At 39.0% G+C, this 19,657-nt stretch overlaps 1 protein-coding gene across 6 annotated transcripts in view; it reads left to right on the plus strand.

The window, feature by feature from the left end:
• The window catches only part of LOC135202933 (uncharacterized), a 485,514-nt gene that overhangs the window by 308,762 nt on the left and 157,095 nt on the right, over positions 1-19,657 (plus strand). For all 6 annotated transcript variants that reach the window (XM_064232405.1, XM_064232402.1, XM_064232401.1 and 3 more), the window contains one exon: positions 9,291-9,462. In XM_064232405.1, coding sequence (XP_064088475.1) covers positions 9,291-9,462 — 172 coding nt within the window. The remainder of the gene's footprint in view (positions 1-9,290; positions 9,463-19,657) is intronic.

Genomic DNA, 19,657 nt, shown 5'->3' on the forward strand with positions numbered 1-19,657 from the left:
GCCTAGTGTAACGGGCAAATCCTCAACCACTTCAAGTGAGACTTCCTCTAGTCCAAGGTCCGGCAATTCCGCCTCTTGCTGTTCAATAACTGAGTCTTGTATTGCTTTGATAATTGGTGCCGCTATCGCTACTTTTGGATCGACGTATCCGGCAGATTTTCCGGCTGGGAAGAGCAAAGTCGCCATATCTCGGGACAGAATATACGGCTTAGCCTTCCCTACGTTCCGTCCAAACCCTCCAACCCAGATCTTGAGGGCGGAGAGTGCAGCATCCTTAATAGACTGCTCAGCCTGTAATGCAAGGAATGTGTCAATACCAAGTAATTCCTTGAACATTATTCTATAATTATTGATTAAACAATATAATTTAATTTAAAGAAATTTTAATTGATCATTTATTTCATCTCATTTCAATATATTTTTTTTTTTTTTTTTTTTTTTTGTTTTTTTTTTTTTTTTTATTATACAATAAACATAGAATCAGCAGTGCAGCAACTTACCGAAGAGGTAGCCTGATGTACCAAGTCGTAGCAGGCAAAACAGTTTTCATGATGCCAGACCACGGAATCAGGAAGCAGCACTGCACAGGGGGCGTGCCCCGACAAACGTCATGGCCGCACGGATCTTGCAGAGCAGCACTACAGCCGCAACCACACTGAGAGGCCTGTATGATAATATAAGAACAATTGACCACACTTAATAGGATAATGAAATATATATTTTTTTTTTTTTTTTGTGCAATAATATATAAGAACAATTGCACACACTTAATATATAAAAAGCACACACTTAATAGGATAATGAAATATATTTCTTTCTTTTTGTGCCGGAGCATTCCGGGCTATAAAGAAAAGAAAGGGTATAAAATATATTCATATGTTAAACGTCCCGGGGACTGTGTAAGGAAAAAAACCCCCACCCGGAGTTGTATACCCGGAGCTGTATGACCCGGAGAGGGGGGTACACGAAGTAACCCGGGACGGCCACATGAACTCGCAAGTTCCGTGGTAAGAAAAATAAAAATAAAAATAAAGATAAAGATAAAAATAATGATGATAAAAACTAAAATAACAAATATACTATCTCCGCCTACGGAAGAGTATCTTCCGTAAACATAACCCTCAATGACTCCGGGAGCGGCCGGAATCCAAACCCGCCTTATGCGGAGAGGGAATGTTTTTAGGCGGATGATGTAAGCTCCGGGAGTGAAAGAAGCAGAGCGCAACAGTCCACGGAAGCCGAGCTGAAACGCAGTGCGACTAACAACTCCGGAGGCGGTTCGCTAAGAAGCGACACTCCCCAGCCCAAGGTCCTGGGAGACTCACTACACCTCCCCCTCAGCTGGTGGGACCGGCCGTCAGCGACAAACAACGAGAGCGGCACCCAACTACGGGGAGTCCCACGAGAGGGGGTGGGAGGAGGGGGGCTGAAGGGGGACGATCAACGTGACAGCGATTCCCCGCGAATAAAGGATCACGAGGAAAACGCAGGCAAAGCCTATGAAGGCTAGCTGCCGACCGAACACCCAAAAAATACATAGATAAAATAAATCAATTACTTAAATAGCTAAGGGAAAAACATGCTTTAACAGGGGTAATGAAAATAAGGGGCGAAAAATATAAAACGCAATGGAGGCCACTCGGTGAGAGTGGGCGCAACAAGGAAAAATACTTGCTCACGAAAAACGAAAACAAACGGTAAGCTGACGAAAAGAAAAAGGGGGAATTCTTGAATGGAAATACCAAACTAAAATAAAAAGGGGGTGGGGGAAGGGGGGAACGATAGATAAAAAACGAAGCACGAAACAAAGAAACGTGCACGAACGCCGACCCCCTTGAAAAACAGGAAATCATGAACATAATAAACGTAGATCAAACAAGATCGAAAAAGTAACTGCCACCCAATATATAATAAAATAAATCTGAAAATATATACTGAAATACCATAAGTTTACGAGTATATAAATATAAATATATAGGTACTGATTACTGAAAGAAGCCCGCTCGAGATTGGTACAAAACAAGGGAACGAGGTAATGGCGGCTCGCTACCAGCTCGTTACGGGAGGAGACGCCTAACAAATACCTAAATAAAGGCAAAACGAAAGGCAAAATCACTCCCTAAATACAGAAAAGGGCGAACCAGTACTTAACTTGGGTGAAGAGGCAGATTGACGATCCATAACGAAAAAGAATAACGAAACCAATAAAAGAACGATAGCTATAAAAAAGCGTGCAACGCTGGGGAGGCTATCGATAAGAATGACGCCGCAGTCCCCTTCAAACAGGGTAGCTGGGTGTGACCACCTATAGGTCGCTCCCCGTTTTCAGGGTCTTTTGATGAGGAAAAGGCTAATTGGAGGGGTTGGGGTTACTGTGGTAGTGTTTAACACTCGCCCCAGTTCTATACCGACACCTTTTATTTAGGTGAGCGAGTCAGAGACTTCTGACATGTCCAATTTAGCAGTTCTCTGGTATCATAGCAATATTTTTACTAGAAATAGTGCTAAAGAGGACACATTTCACGGAGCGACACGGCTGAGCCCAGAAATATAATATAGTAATTTATATATTCCCGATAGTAAATATATATATATATTTTTTTTTTTAGATAATATATATTCCAGATAATTAAATATTTATTTATTTATTTTTATAATAATTTATACTGATTTTAAATAACATGTCTATCCTTCGGGCCAGCCCTAGGCCCTAGAGTTAATATTAACTCAGTGGTCTGGTTAAACTAAAGTAAAAAAAAAAAAAAAAAAACACCAGGGCCCGGTCTCAAAGGGGGCCCGGCCTCAAAGGGGGGGGCCAGTCACCCGACCAGGAGGGAAAAAATGGGAGAGCAAATGGAGAGAGAGAGAGAGATAGAGAGAATACTAATATGCAAAAACACACCATAAAACATATGTATATATATAATAGAAGTTTTCTACAGTTTATCAGTAAAATAATAGTTGTTGAAAAAAAACTTTTCTAAATATCCTTAAGCCTGGAAGTGACACCGACGTAATTACGTAAATGAATGCAGCTCAGCTGTGTTGGAATATAAGCGATGTCAACTCTCCGCCTCGCTCAGTCACCATCATTCTGATTGCCTGGCAGGATGTATATCGTCTTTCTCATTCCTTGGCAAATATTTCAGTAAGTTACAGAACTTACAGCAGTGTTCCCAACCCTGGGGAAATGAAATGGACCGTATAGTGTTATGTGCATTGTTTAGTTTACACCAGTTTGTTTATGATGGTTTATCCATATTTTCCTTTAAAATATATGCAGACAGTCACACCTGGTTGTTTTTCATAATTTTCTTGGGGGAGGGGAGGGGGAGGCTTACATCACATGGTTCTTACCCTTTAGCTGGATAATGCCTAAATAGGCAGTTATACCTACAGGTCTATAGCTTATAGGCTTGCTGCTTGCTTTGCTCACCAAATAGGCTGCTTCAAAGAAAAAATTCCAAAGTCGATTTTTGAGTCCAAGTCCATCCCTGTTAAATTAAATGAAATTGTTCAATAACAACATGTACATTTTTTAAACAAATTGACCAAAACTGTTGAGTATGTACCATGTAATGGTGTAAGTGTCATAATCATTATCACCATTGTGCTTTAGCTTAAGGGTAAAAGTTGTTTTTTTTTCCTCTTCTTTCAGACTGCATAATGTATTCTCACAAATCAGGTGCACAGAAGCGGAAAGAAAAACAGGCTAGGGAAGAGGCTGTTTCAAAGTGTGGAAGAACATTATTTGAAGTGGGTGTTAAGAAAATAGACACAATAGACACTAATGTAGAAGAACAGAATATCTTGCCCTCATCCTCAGAGTCAGACCCCTCAACTTCACAGTCATTAGTCCAGGATGCCCAACAGGAAGCCGAATCCGATGTAATAAATGCAGAACCCAAAGACACTGAACAACAAAGAGATATAGGTTTGATCCCTGATAGGCCATCTCGAGTGCAGATTGAAGATTTTGTTAGACAGGGCCCTCAGTTTTGTTAGACAGTTTCCCTTATACAGTTTTGAAAGTTCAGAGACCAAATGGTGAAACTGGAAAACAAGATTGGCTAGTGTATAGTCAGCGTAAAAGAGCACTTTTTTGTTTTCCTTGTTGACTGTTTATTGCAGGATGTACACAACAACCAAAAACACCTTCAAATTTGGCTTCATGTGGCATTGGAAACAATCGCCATGGAAAAAAAACTTTATAACCGCATTCCAGAACATGAGCATAAAACAAACCTACCACCAAAACAGTGTTATCTAGACTGGCGTCAGTTAGAAGTACGTTTGAAAGAGGAATCTGGAATTGATGATCAGTTACAGAGATCAATTCAGTCTGAGAAAAGTAAATGGAAGCTTATTCTAAAACGAATCTTGGATGTTGTACTGACTTTAGGAGAGCGAGGCCTTTCATTTCAAGGAGAGTCTAGCATGATAGGTGATACAAATAATGGAAATTTTCTTGGTATAATTGAGCTGCTTTCTCGTTATGATCCCATTCTTCAAGATCATGTATCTAAAGTGAGAGAAGCTCAGAAGGATGGGAAGCGTCTTCAGGCTCATTATCTTTCCTATTCGTCACAAAATGAATTCATTCAATTATGTGCCGAAAAGGTTAAAGACTGTATTCTTAATGAGCGTGATCAGGCCAAATATTATTCAATAATGGTTGATGCTACCCCGGTTATGTCACATACTGAACAAAGTACATTCATCCTGAGATACCTAACTTGTGATGAATGTGGTAAACTACCTGATACAAGAGAGATTTCTTTCATTTATTGATGACAGTAAGAAGACAGGGCAGACATTTCAGAGATGATATTAAAATTTCTTAGTGATTCTCATATTCCTTTTGAAGATTGCAGAGGTCATGGATACGACAATGGTAGTAATATGTCAGGTGAGTCCAGAGCCATCTTAAAAGAAAGAATCCTCTCTGCTTGTTCTCACCTTGTGGCTGTCATTCCTTAAACTTGTGTGGTTCTGATGTTGCTGCTTGTTGCAAAGAGGTAGTAACATTTTTTGGGATGGTACAGACAGTATATAATATTTGCTCGAGCAGTCCCAAACGCTGGGAGATACTTAAGAGTCACATTGCAGCATCTCTTCACGGTTTATCCGGAACTCGGTGGACAGATAGAGTAGCTAGTGTCAGGCCCTTTGCACACCATTTACCTGGTATTCTCGCTTCACTTAAAGAAATATCCCAACTGAAGAGTTTAACAGCTAAAACTAAAGTAGATGTGGCAGCCACTATTAAGTATGTGTCTTCTTTTGAATGTATTTTGATGGCTGCTTTTTGGTTCAAGTTATTGAATTCAATAGATTAGAGAAATCAGGTGATTCAAGCTCAGTCTTCTACTGTAGATATTGAAGTAAAAAACATAGAGGACTTGGAAACTGAATTGCAGTCTCTCAAAAAGAAGTGGCATTTAATTTATGATGAAGCCAAAGTTGTTGCAGTTGCCATGAACATTGACCCAGTATTTCGAGTCACTCGGAAAGGAAAAAGAAAATCCTTTTTTGATGACTCTGACTCTGATGATGATAAAGTATCAGGTGAAGATTCACTTATACAGACAGACGAACATAGGTTTAAGAAAGAAGTGTTTTTTAAGGTTATTAACACAGTATGTGAGAGACTAAACAAGCGTTACCAGGCCATCTTCCAGATTAACAAACTATTTGGGTTTCTGTGGTCATATCTTTATATGACTGATGAAGTGATAGTAAATGATTCTAAAAACTTTAGTACTGAGTATAGCAAAGACATCTCTAGTGACAAGTTAACTGAGGAAATTCTGTACCTTAAGAATATACATAAAGCCAATTTAGATGACAACTCTCTCTCTCTACTTCTGCTTCTTAATAAGATCACAAAATTAAAACTACAAGATTTGTTTCCAAATATATGCATAGCCTTGAGAATTTTCTTGACGTTGCCAGTCACAGTTGCCTCTGCAGAAAGATCCTTTAGCAAATTAAAGTTGATTAAGAATCACTTAAGAAGCACAATGGGACAAGTGATGATAATCTCTTAGCAAAGTCAATGACTTCAAATAATAATCCAAACTATAAGTCTGTAAGAACTCCTGTAGATCACGGGGCAAATAGACCCCTCCTGCCTAAGTCAATGGAGGTACGGTGCAAAAATGAAAGCAGGGAAATTGGGTTATTTACAGAACCTATAGCACAGGTAACTTACCCCTAGGACACCGCCTTGGTGCAAGCCCTCCATTAAAGTATATGCTGTAAGTGGAGGAAAGAAAGAAAAATACCATGAAATACTAGAAGCAGAATTTTTAGATCATACAAGAAAGCACTGAGGCAGTAATATATTCACAGATGGTGCAAAATCAAATGATGGAGTTGGATGTGCCGTCATTTCTCACGAAGAAATTACCCCCTTTCTGCTCTGTTTTTACTGTCGAGATCTATGCTGTGCTTCAAGCAGTGAAACATGTTTTTAACATAGGATCATATAATGAAGCTATTGTAATATATAGTGACTCTGCCAGCATTTTAACGGCGTTAAAGCAGCACATGCCCTTTCATCATTTAGTATGAGAAGTGCAAGACTGGCTGGTCCTCTTGCGCTCACGGAAACGTATCAAAGTGAGATTCTGTTTGGTACCTGCTCACGTTGGGATTTTAGGTAATGAAAAGGCAGACACAGCAGCTGAAGAAGCCATTGGATTGCAAAATACCACCAAAAATGTCCTCTTTTCAATCAAGTCAGAAGATCAACCTGTATACATGGAAGGTCCATTAGAGAGGTATTGAGGGAAAATGTAATATAGATACATTAGTTAAATTTTTAAAGAAAATAAACTATTTTTATAACTTTTAATTATTCAGGGGTTATTTTAAAAGGAGATTGGTATCTGGTAATTTATTTTAAAAGGAGATTGGTATTTGGTAATTTACTTTTTTCTTTTTATATATACAGCACAGTAAACATTATAGTGTTTTTAGAGACTTAATATTCATTCAACCTTTTTGTGAAGATAGTTTGGCCTACTTGACTGCAAGATACTTGCTGGTTGAGTGTCCCAGTCCTGGGAATCATGAGGGGCGTTACCTCTCTGAGGCTCTAGGTGGGAGTGGCATGTTCATCTTTCCCGAGGGTTGATGTATGATGCCAAAACCTTTTTTGGGTTTATTATTGAAGCTGGTCTTCTTTTAAAGCTACAGTGTGTGCATGTTTTTTTTTCTCCTATACATATTTGATATTGGCATTGATGAACTTTTAGTGTATAAGCGCCGAATAGCCTGAGCTGCCCCAGTGCTTGGCTTCTGAGCCAAAAATCCATAATTCAATTCAATTCTTTCATCATACTGACTGACCTATTGGGTCCCAGTACTTGGCCTCAGGCCTAGACCTGGTATTTTATTCTAATTCTTCCAGCCAGCCCTATGAGAGCTGATAGTCAGCTCAGTGGTCTGGTTAAAGTATCTTTATAACAATCATCATCATCATCATGATCATCAGTAGTCCATAATTCCTAGAGAATCTACATCAGTCTTCACAGTCTCCCTGTACATTAGCTTGAATGGTTAAATTCCAATGGTTAACGTTGAGTCAGGTTTTCCCCCACTATTTATCCGTAGGGAGGAATTAGGCTTGAGAGTCATATCAAGAGTACTTACATCAAAGCTGAACCCTAATTATAAGTATGTTAGAGAACCAACTGATAGAGCCCCAAATAGACCTAGACTGCCAAAGCCGCTTGAAGTTCGACTAGCAAGCTCTGCCAGGGAGGTGGGATTACTACCCCCTGCAGTAGCTGAAATTTCGCCCTCAAAATTTCCTCCTTGGAATAGGCCTCTCTTAGAAATCTGCCCAATTAGGGACAGCAGGACTATCAGCTCTGGTGATCAGTTGAGGGCAAGTTTTTTGGACCATGCTTTTGAACATGGTGATTCTCAACATATATATACTGATGGTTCGAAGGGTTCTGATGGTGTTGGTTGCTCTGTAGTGACTAGTGATCATATTATTAAAAAGAAGCTTCCATCTAATTCCTCTGTTTTTACAGCTGAACTGCTGGCAGTTTTGACTGCTCTTAAGTATATTTTTTATAGTTCTTATACTAACAAGGTTTTTACTATTTTTACCGACTCTTTAAGTGTTTTATCTTCTCTTAAAAGCCTAGTCTCTTGCAACCCTTTAGTGCAAGAAGTACAAGATTGGTTTTATCTTTTAATTAATAGAAGAGGTTTTTCTGTTAGGTTTTGTTGGGCTCCGTCCCATGTTGGAATTGTTGGGAATGAGCGAGCCGACGCTGCTGCTAAGGCTGCAACTAGGCTTAGGCACATTTCCAACATGGGCGTCCCTGTTTCCGATTTTAAAACTACCATTCGATTTATTGTAGAGACCAGTGGCAGGCCCCATGGTCTACTTTAGATAATAATCTTAAATTAAAGTCGATTAGGCCTTCTGTTCATCCTTGGCCTCATAGCCGGATGGATAGAAGGTCTGAGATAGTTTTAGCTAGATTACGTATTGGCCACACTAAATATACTCACGGGTATCTAATGATGAGTGGAGCGGATAGGCAGGTTCCTCGCTGTTCCACCTGTCATGTGGATTTGACTGTGGTGCATATTTTGGTGGAGTGCCCTCATTTTGAAACCAAACGTAGAGCTTGTTTGCTGGCAAATAAGACACTTGCCGATATTTTAGGTGAAGGTGCTCAGGCAGAGCAAATTATGACATTTTTAAAAAATATTGGTCTTTTTTACGAATTGTAATTATCTTTTAATTGTTTTAGGTTTCTTGTTTGGTTTTTATGAATGAATGATTTGTATGGTAGATCGGTTGTGTGTATGTTTCTTTGTGTGATAGCGAATTTTTTTATTCTTAAGATATATATGCGCTGAATGGCCCCTCGGCTCCGGCGCTTGGCTATGTGCCAAAAACTTTATAATCTAATCTAATCTAATCCAATGGTTAACTGCTATACCCGCTGATATGCAAACAGGATTACTGGTAGATAGACACCAGTCTCAAATATTCAGCCTAAGACCAGAGCTGTCGTACTTGAATCAGACTTCATAAATTTTCAGTCAACTAGTTTAGCCATTTATTGTGTTTTATATCTAAGTGGATGAACTGACTTGAGGTTCACATGTAACACACAGTTATGCTGTGGATAGTAATTATTTTCTTTTCATGAAAAGATGAGTGGAGAGAAGTAATTTTGTATATCTTAACCCTGTTGATGATTAAATTTTCGAAACATTACTGAAGTTGGATTAATTAGAGTATTTATTTGCAGAAATTAAAGTATTGGAGAACAATGATATTAAATCGCAGGTTATTGAGAAGAAGAAAATTCTGATGGAGATTTTAGATCTGAAGACCAAGATAACCCTTTATGATGAAAGCCATGACAATGAACAAAAGGGGATAGACAGCTCAGCAGAAGAAATTGATCAGATGGTTATGAGGTGGAGCATTTTCTTTTTTTGCAATTTCTCTTAAGATAATATAATTTTATAAGTTATTATTGTAGAGTGAGTCAGTCCTGAGATGTGGGAATGGGAAATCTGACATGTACAGGTTCAGTCAGAGGTTCTTTTCCAGTCAGGTCTGGATTACACTATTATGGCAAGAGCCACAGCCACTCTAGTCCACCATCAGTTGCGACACCTACTAGGCAGTAGTTAACCCTCTCAGTGAGAGAATGCCTTGTTGAAGTCACATGGCTTGGATATTTGTTTTCTTATGTGCTGTGTGATGGGTGAAAAGGCTCTCAAATCTTCCCCCAGTTGGATATATCTCTCTCTCTCTCTCTCTCTCTCTCTCTCTCTCTCTCTCTCTCTCTCTCTCTCTCTCTCTCTCTCGCTTTTTCATTTTTTTCCTTCGTGGCAAAAAACCTTTATATATATATATATATTATATATAGATTATATATATATATATATATCAGTATTTTTCATGTTACATCAGCTTTCTTTCATCTTGCTCTCCAACATCCCTTTAACTATTACCACATGCACATCATGGGGTATTCCCTCAGTTGCGTTTACTTGATATACTGTTTCTGATCCAGCCTCTCAAACTCCATCTTTTCACACTGTTTTTTACTTGGGAAATACTGTTGGTAGGATTGGAGTGTAATTTTAGGGAGGGCCAGTAATTGTAGCTGTGGTGGTCTCATCTCTTACCCGAACTTACCTGATAATATATGTTCATAACTCAAATGCAGAACTACCATAAGAGCCATTTTCTAGATTCCAAGGATGGCTAATGTTAGCAGATGGTTGTGTTTTGGTAATCTCGCCCACTTGACATTGGGACCATCTTGACATGGTAAGGCGCCTCTTGAACCCCAGGAATAGAAAAAGATATTATAGATGGGACTGTGTTTCTATCCAAAACTGCATAGTGGGAACTGTGGTAGGACCATCAAGTGCCTCTTAATATTCGGACCTGAGCACCCTCTGATCCCAACTCCTTGACGAGTTGGGGGGGCTCAGGGATCTACTGCAGAGAAAGTATGCCCTTTATGCCTACGCTCTCTGCTGTGGATCCAACTGAACATTGGGACGTTTAACTCCTTTACTCCTCCTCCTTATAAATTTTCCCCTTTCCCTTCTTCTTTTGTTGACGACCTTGGCATGGTTTGGGACTATTGAATTGCCTGCTCTTTTAACTTGATGGCAGGTGGAGTTAGATGGTATGCCTCTCCACCCATAAAACTAGAGTACCTGACGTGGTCAAGCGAGGGGAAATTTTTAAGTCAAGCCATGCCCTCAGTACTGGGTCCGATCTCAACGGACTGACGACCCTTGAGGCACTATGGGTATGGTGTATATCCAGGTGAGGGACCCAGAGCAGTTACCAGTGTGTGTAATGGTATTGCCCCTCCCCCAGTTGGGCCTCCTTGGTGAGAGGGGCCTCATCCTGGATGAAACATACTAATATGATATATGGAGAAACAAATTATTTTTCCAATTACTGGCATGACAGTGGACTGACTGTTCTGGGTAACTCAAATAATGTAAATCAGAGTGGTATTAAAACATTATTACCATACAGTAAGCCCAAAAAAAGTAAATATCGCCAGGACCCAACCTTGATTCACTTTGAATCTCTCTTTTGGGAGTGAAACTGGTCAAGGTTTTTGAACTTACAAGCAGACAAAGACATATCTCTATTAAAATTAGAAAATTATTTATTGAATCGATGCCCATCGCAAGAGATGAGCATAAGGCAAATTAAAAAAAGGGAATGGTTGATTGAAACAACAACCAAAAACTAATCAGAAAATTATCAGAGTATAAAAAATATAGACAACATAAATATAAGTGTCACAAGGCATGATACTATGAACAGTATGCAAGGCACTGTAGTAGTACCAAATCTTGATGATGAAACTCTAGACAAATTAATACTATTAGATTCATTAAAGAAAAGACATAATAACATTGAAGACTGTGAAATATATGAGGTCCCAAGTATGAAAAACAAAAGTAAAACTATCAAAATAGCCAAGGTAAAGTTCAGTGGAGAAACCTTACCCTTGAAAATAAAATGCTGGGATTAAATAGGGAAATAAAACCTTATGTTCATAAACCTATTCTTACGTATTGGTGGCCTTGAGATCCCAAATACGTAAAGGAAAAATATTAGAGGGAATAATGGAGAATAAAGTGCTTAAAACTTACCTTAAAAAGGATTGATTGGGTTATTTTTACGCTAGAAAGGTCGCCATGGAAACCAGATAATTAATCTACATTATTTATTTACAAGAGGCCGTGAATGGCTCGGGATAAAGTAAAAGCAACTTGTCAGCATGTGGACCAATCCTATCTCTCACAATAGGGGAAAGCTGGCCAAAATCAGATTTACTTCAATGCAATGCTGGTTTCCAAAATTACTCATAGTTATCTTGCGTTAAGGTAGCACTTGCGAGAGAGGAGACATGGGCAAGTGACTCATCAAAGATCTGGAAGAGTTCCCAGATTAGACACAGAATAAAATGAAAACTTCTTGCCCTAATTTACAGTTATTCACTTTTATCTAACACTGGGGGAGGAACTCAAGTGTTTAAATGAAATATTCAATGAAGACTTTGTTTGTCTGGGACGATCACAAAAGGTGGCATGTGGCCATGAGGCAGAAAGGAACAAAGGGTTGTTCATTTGAGAAGTAGGAGTTCGAATTGGAAAATGTGGAAGAGTTTATTTGACTCAGAGGAAAAGAACTGGCAATATGACTGTATATCAAGACGTAACATACCTGGATGCCTTATGTAAGTGGACCTTTGTAGGATAGGGCGTCGGCTTTGTCCGAGGTCAGGGGCGCCAGTTAGCCCCTTTTGTAGGCCTTATTGGAAGGCTGGCTTGGACATCTGTCCTAGGTCACAGAGTGGAGTGGACAGAGAAAGAATGCAGGTGTGAATCCTGGGTGTTGGGGCAGCCTATCCCCCCTTTCTGGCCGGTCATCCTGGGAACAGAACATATCGCCAGCGAGAGGTTCACAGTATAAAAGATCTTAAGAGTAGGCCTAAGAAGCACTTAGCTAGCTACACACTTCCTTTTGGGATACATCCCTTAGGAGTCTTCAAACACACACACACACACACACACACACACCCCCCCCCCCCCCCCCGGCTACTGCGGAAATTCCAATCTCAGGCCTGTGTTACGTTTTCGGCTTAAAATCAGCTGATGTTAGGGGAATAATGGCTGTTCTCTTAGAACTAAATAAAAATGAATGCTACTGTGAAGACAAGGCAATCAAAATCTGTAAAAGCTCCCCCTGTTGAGAAGTAATCCACTCCCTTTCAGGCGTGAAGGCCTCGGGTAAATAAGTTGATCGTCTCGACTAAACAGTTCTCCTACTCTGAGGTTTTAGAGCAGCGATACGGCTAGCTATAATGGCCTACCTAACTTATAGGTGGAGATGCTAAGTATACTAACTTACTGAATTAAGGTAGTCTAGTCTAAGTGAGAACTACTGGTCGTCTGTGACGACAGTCTACTCTACTCTAAGGTTACTTTGAAAATTCTGCTTGCTACTACCCTAATGCCCTGTTACTAAATTATTAGCCTAACCAACTCATTACAATTAATTAGAGACACAATCATTCCAGAGTGTGGTACGCACAGCAGAGGTTTATCGACCTGAATTGTTAAAATACAAAAGATGAGGTAATGATGCGTGAGGATGATGAGTGATTAGTAGTGTACCAGGATGGAAATATAATGAGGTAATTATGACATTTACGTGAGGGTTAGTGACACAAATTCTAGGGGGTTAGAGAGTTAGTCTACTGGCAGAGATCAGGCTGGCTACCATCTCTGGGTAGGTGGCAGGATCACTCTGCCAATGAATGTGACACTGTACCTAGGGCACAGGTGCCAAGGAGAGCATGTGGCTCTTTGGTTAGTGTGTTAATTTGTTACGTCCCTTCGTCTTCTCCCCCTAGATGCTGACCCCTTGGCATGGGTACGGGGCTTAGGGACCAGCAGCTGGGCCGTGATGCCTGGTGGGTTGCTTTCTCACTGGTCCTTGGGGCCCAGCTGCTGATCCAACTAAATTAGTCAGAACTTTTCCTTCTTTCTGAAAATTTTTTCATTCTTACTACATCCTTCTCCTTCATGTAATTTTTTTTTTTTTTTTACTAGCATTTCGGATTAATTATATGGAAATTTCCACCCTTGCTTAAATTTACCTGACCTGGTAAACAGAAAAGATATCATAGCTGGGCCTGGGTTTTATATCTGAAGCTAAATACGTGAGTGATATCAGGCGGAACTATTTTGCAGGGCTGGACCACGGATTCCAGGGGGGGTCTAGTTTTGCGGATAGGACTCTCGGCATTCTGTCCGGTTTGCCCATAATGTAATTAGGGTGGGGATGATTGTATTCTGGTAATACTCTCAGTTCTATCGAGCAGGTTTGGCTTACACTTGGGCCACTCTAATCATGTTTTGCCATCCCCTGTGGGGTAGGATAGGGACGCGGGCATTTGGGAGTCAGTTCTCACTTGTGCCATTAGTGGAAGAATAAAATCCATGAAAGGCTGATGATATCTTTTTAAGGTTTTCAGGTTTATTTATTTTTTTTAACTTAAATCTTTATGAAATCAAATAATAAAGATTCAAGTACCCCCGGGCCCTTTGATAGCACAGTTAATGACTACTGGAACCTCCCCTGACAACCTTCCTCTGGAAAAATAAAAAAAAACTTCCAGTGTCATTACACTGAAACCTTATCTATGCTCCTTTACAGAGTAAAAGGAAATTAAGCAGAGACATGTTTGAAATTGGACCTGGAATATTTGAAAAGTCTTATGAAAAGTATTTAACTTAATCTGGAAGAGATATTGTGAAGTGTTGTGGCCGAGAGCCTAAGATTTCTTATGAAGGTAGAGGAAAGCTGACAGTGGAATCTACCTCAGCCAAAGAAACTGAAAAACTGAAAATATTATCACACCTTGGAGGAGTCAAAGTACAATGTGCAGTACATGATTTTTGGAATTACTCTAAGGGAATGATATATGCTCCCCAACTGATGACGTATGCCGAAGAAAAACTTGTAGAGGAATTAAAAGATCAAGGTGTAATAAGAGTTGAGCAAATGAAGAAGAAGGTAAATGGAGTCTTTGTACCACTTCGCAATTTAATTATTACATTTAATTCTACTCGTTTACCTACTGTAGTAAAAGCAGCCTGGCTACGTTTCAAGATTAAACAATATATCCCAAGACCAAGGAGATGTTTCCATTGTTAAGAATTCTGACATATGTTAGGGTCATGTAGACAGAAACTGCAAGGCAAGCCAGCCACTTGTGTCAAATGCAGTGAACCAGAGCATGGCATATGTAATCAACAAGCCAGATGTATACATTGTGGAGAAAATAATCCATCAACCTCACTTAATTGTGATGTATACATCATGGAAAAAGAGATTCAAACTTTAAGGGTAACAGAACGTATCACATTTAGGGAGGCAAAAGAGAGAGTATTGAATCAATATGTTAGATCAGGAATATCCTTTTCCAGTGTCGCTGCCAACCGAAAGAGAAATATAAATGTTAATAAGCATAATTTGAATAAGAAACCGGTGACGACCCATACTTGTGCCTCTTTGGTGGCGGTGCCAATTGTTGCTGGCACTCCTTCCTCTTCGGAGGCTGCGCCAGTGATTTCTGGTGCTCTTGCCTCTCCGGAGGCTGCACCAGTGATTTCTGGTGCTCCTGCCTTCGGAGGATGCGCCAGTGATATCTGGTGCTCCTGTCTCCTTGGAGGCCGTGCCAGTGATTTCTGGTATTCCTGCCTCTTCGGAAGTGGTGCCAGTTGATTCTGGCACTCCCACCTCTTTGGAGGCGGTGCCAGTGGTTTCTGGCACCCTTGCTTCAATGGAAGCAGAACCAGTGATTTCTGGTACACCTTCCTCTGTGGAGGCTGTGTTGGGTATACCTGGCACTCCCACCTCTCTGAAGGCTGTACTAGCTATAAATGCTTTGGAGGATGCACCAATGTCCAATCCTCACACCCCTCCTCTAAAAAGGAAGGCAGCCCTAAACAATTGGTCTCCTTCCAGGAAGAAAGAGCAAGGTTGTAAGCTGAAAGCTCTTAAAAGAGGCTCTAATGTAAAGCCTCTAAAGGAAAGTAAAATTCATTATTTTTCTCCAGTGGAACTGTCAGGGATTAAGAGCTAGCTAAATGTGAAGAATTAAGGCTGCTCATATCGGAGGTGTCTCCTGTTTGTATAGCTCTGCAGGAGACCATGATTGGTAATAATACGTGCCCCAGCCCATGAGAGTATACATCCTATCATTCCACCTATAATTTAAATATTGGAAGCATGGTGGTGTCGTTTTATATGTTCGAAATGACACCCCTCAAAATCCTATTAGTATCCAGTCAGCATTGCAAGTGATAGGTGTGCAGATCCATTTGCAAAGAAAATATACAGTATGCTCTCTCTCTATCTACCACCTAACGAAATCTTCCCAATCAATGAATTTAAATCTCTTATTCAACCAACCGTTACCATGTCCTTTTGTTATTTTGGGAGATATGAATAGCAGAAACCCTCTTTGGGGTGACATCATCACCAATCAAAGAGGAAGGTGCTTAGATTCCATCATAGAAGATGAAAATTTGGGGATTCTCAACTTTGGGGAGTCTACACATTTTCATCCCCCTGATCCCAACTCCTTGACGAGGTGGGGGGCTTAGGGATCCACTGCAGAGAGAGTATGCCCCTTTATGCCTATGCTCTATGCAGTGGATCCAACTGATCATTGGGACCTTTAACTCCTTCACTCCTCCTCTTTTAAATTTTCCTATTTCCCTCCTTCTTCTTTCGTTGACGACCTTGGCATAGATTTGGACTATTGAATTGACTGCTCTTTTAACTTGATGGAGGGTGGAGTTGGACGGCATGCCACTCCACCCGTAAAACTAGAGTACCTGACATGGTCGAGCGAGGGGAAATTTTTATGTCAAGCCAGTGCTGGGTCCGATCTCATGGGACTGACGACCCTTAAGGCACTGTGGGTATGGCGTATATCCAGGTGAGTGTCCCAGGGTAGTTACCACTGTGTAACAGTATTGCTCCTCCCCCAGTTGGGCCTCCCTGGTGAGAGGGACCTCATCCTGGACAAAGTTTACAAATTTATTATATGGAAAATTTAAAAAATATCCCTACGACTTCTGGCACGAATTTGGACCAATCTAATGGAAGCTCGAATCACAAAGACCAGTTTGGTATTAAAACATTAATACCGTATACTAAACCAAGGAAATATCAGTACCGTCATGACCCAACCTTGATTCACTTTGACTCCCTCTTTGGGAGTGGAAGTTGACTCCCTCTTTGGGAGTGGAAGTTGGTCAAGGTTTCTAACCATGGAAGCTGAACAAAATATTTCAGCCTTGAAATTAGAAAATTTCTTGCTAAACAGACATCCAACGACAGAAATGTCTTTCAGAAAAATAAAAGAGAAGACTTGGCTTATAGAAGCCACAACAAAAAGCCAGTCAGAAGACTATTTGTCTTTAAAAATTATAGATACTATTAATGTTAAAGTGGAAAAGCATGACAATATGAACAGCATTCAGGGTACCATTGTACTTCCAGACAATAATGATGAACCAATTAATAAGAAAATGCTTTTAGATTCTTTGAAAAAGAGATACCCCAATGTTGAAGATTGCGAGGTATATGATATTACAAGTAAGAGGGGCAGTAAACAAGTAGTGAAAGTAGCAAAAATAAAATTTGAAGGTTCACAACTACCTCAAAAAATAAAAATTTTAGGACAAAATAGAGAGTTAAGACCCTATATTCCAAGGCCACTGCAGTGTCAAAATTGCAGCAAGTATGGACACACAAAGAGAAATTGCAGGAATGAACCAGTATGTGCTTACTGTGGATCTACAGAACACACCACCAAATGGAAGTGCGGTGAACCCAAGTGTGTAAACTGTGATCAGAATCATCATGCAAGATCCAAAGAATGCATGCATTACATATACAACACTGAATTAAAAATGTTAAAAGAAAGAACAGGCATGTCTATAACAGAGGCTAAATTAGAATTGAAAGTGAGAGGAATTCAAGATCCTGCTAAGAAACGTACATATTCTTCTATAACAGGAACCAGTAATGAAACAAAGAAACATACAGATAGAAGTAGCAAGATGCAGCAAAGTGGGTCTCAAGAAGAAGTCGGTAATATGCAGGAAAAAACTGAGATAGTAAAGAATCTGGAAACAACTACAAATAAATTGGATAATATTCTGTCAAATTCATTTGAAGTGTTAATGCATATAGAAGCACAAGAAGATACTACCACAGAGGTGGAAGGAGGAAGTTGTGATGTACCGAAAATTAAAGAAAAAAAAAGACCTTTGGGAGAACACCACCAAAAACGAAGAAACCAACAATAATTAGAGAAATATCAGTTAAACCAAAAACCAAAGATATGAAGAAAGAAGAAAAACAAAATGAGAAAATGCCTTTATCTCCTAAAATAATAATAAAACCTATGGATGCAGAGATCCAAAACACCAAAGAAGTGGAGGAGAACCATACCATGGATGAAGGTGACTATGTCAAGGGTGATAAGATTACTCCATCACCAATAATTGGTATAACAAAGAACAAACAAAGCAGTAGATAAACATGACAACACATGTGGCTGCAATGATTGCTTCATTGCATTGTGCAATGAAAACAAAAATATAACAAAAGATTGGTTAACAAACATTATTAGAAATTTTATGAAATATAGAAAGAAAGAGGCCACCGATTTAAACACCCATGAAAAAGGATGTATGTGTATTGAGCACTTAAAATATTATAAAGATAAACAACTGAATGTGGTAAATAAAATTTTAGAAAAAATTCAAGTTGATGAAAATACAAAAAAAGAAAACAAAACATGATCGATATAACATAATATTTACAATAGTTATATTATACAATGGAACGTAAATGGTCTACAGACCAGATTACACCTGGGAGAGGTACAAAGGTTATTAAAGGAATATGAACCTATGACATTATGCTTACAACATGTCAATAATACAATACCTACAATAGGTAAATATACCTTAATATCAACATCACAGGAAGAAGAAGGAAATTTAGGTACAGCCATATATGTACATAACAAAGTATGTTATGACAAAGTACCAGTAAAAATTGCTGACCTCCAAATATCAGGTATTAGAATTCGAATTAAAAACGATAATTATATAATATATAATATATACAATCAACCAAATAAACATTACGATATTGATAAACTTGGAGAATTTATTAAAAATATCAAAGAACCTATAATAATATTAGGGGATTTTAATGCTCACAACCCAATATGGGATTGTAACTGTTCAAACTCAAATAGAACAGGAAGTAAAGTAGAACAACTTATAGATTCAAATGACATGTGTTGTATAAATGATGATGAAGTTAGCACATATTATTCAAAAACGCATGGAACATTTTCCTCTGTAGATTTAACTCTCTGTTCAACAAGTATAGTTGACAAATTAGATTGGAACACAATTGATGACTTGTACACCAGTGATCATTTCCAAATATTAATTTCCTTTTTACAAAATAATCCAGCAAAACATGTTCCTCACTATAACATTTATAAAGCAGATTGGGAGCAATATGAAATGCATACAAGAAGTATACCGCCATTTGAATATCTGAAAGATCATAATGAAACTAATAAGTTTCTTGTTAATTTCATCAGAGATGCTGCTGATAAAGCAATACCAAAATCAAAACCCCATCCAACAAAACACAAAGTTCCGTGGTGGTCTGAAAAGCTAACAGGATTAATAAATATAAAACACTCTATAGGGAGACGATTGGATAATTTGAATAGAAAGTTCAGTAAAATAAATAAAACATCAATATTAGAAGGTACTTTACAAAAAATGACAATATTGTTGCTAGAAATTGATGCATTGAAGCCTATATACAACAAAGTATCTGCAAAATTCCGAAAGGAAGTAATTCAAGGAAGAATAATTTCATGGAGGAAATATGTTTCAGATCTCTCTAATAATACTCCCATACAAAAAATATGGGAAAAATTCAGAAAAATAAATGGTACCCATGTGAAACCTCCCAGACATGCCATATTAAAAGACGGAAAAA

The sequence above is a fragment of the Macrobrachium nipponense genome, chromosome 33, assembly GCF_015104395.2.
Source record: "Macrobrachium nipponense isolate FS-2020 chromosome 33, ASM1510439v2, whole genome shotgun sequence".
Lineage (NCBI taxonomy): Eukaryota > Metazoa > Arthropoda > Malacostraca > Decapoda > Palaemonidae > Macrobrachium > Macrobrachium nipponense.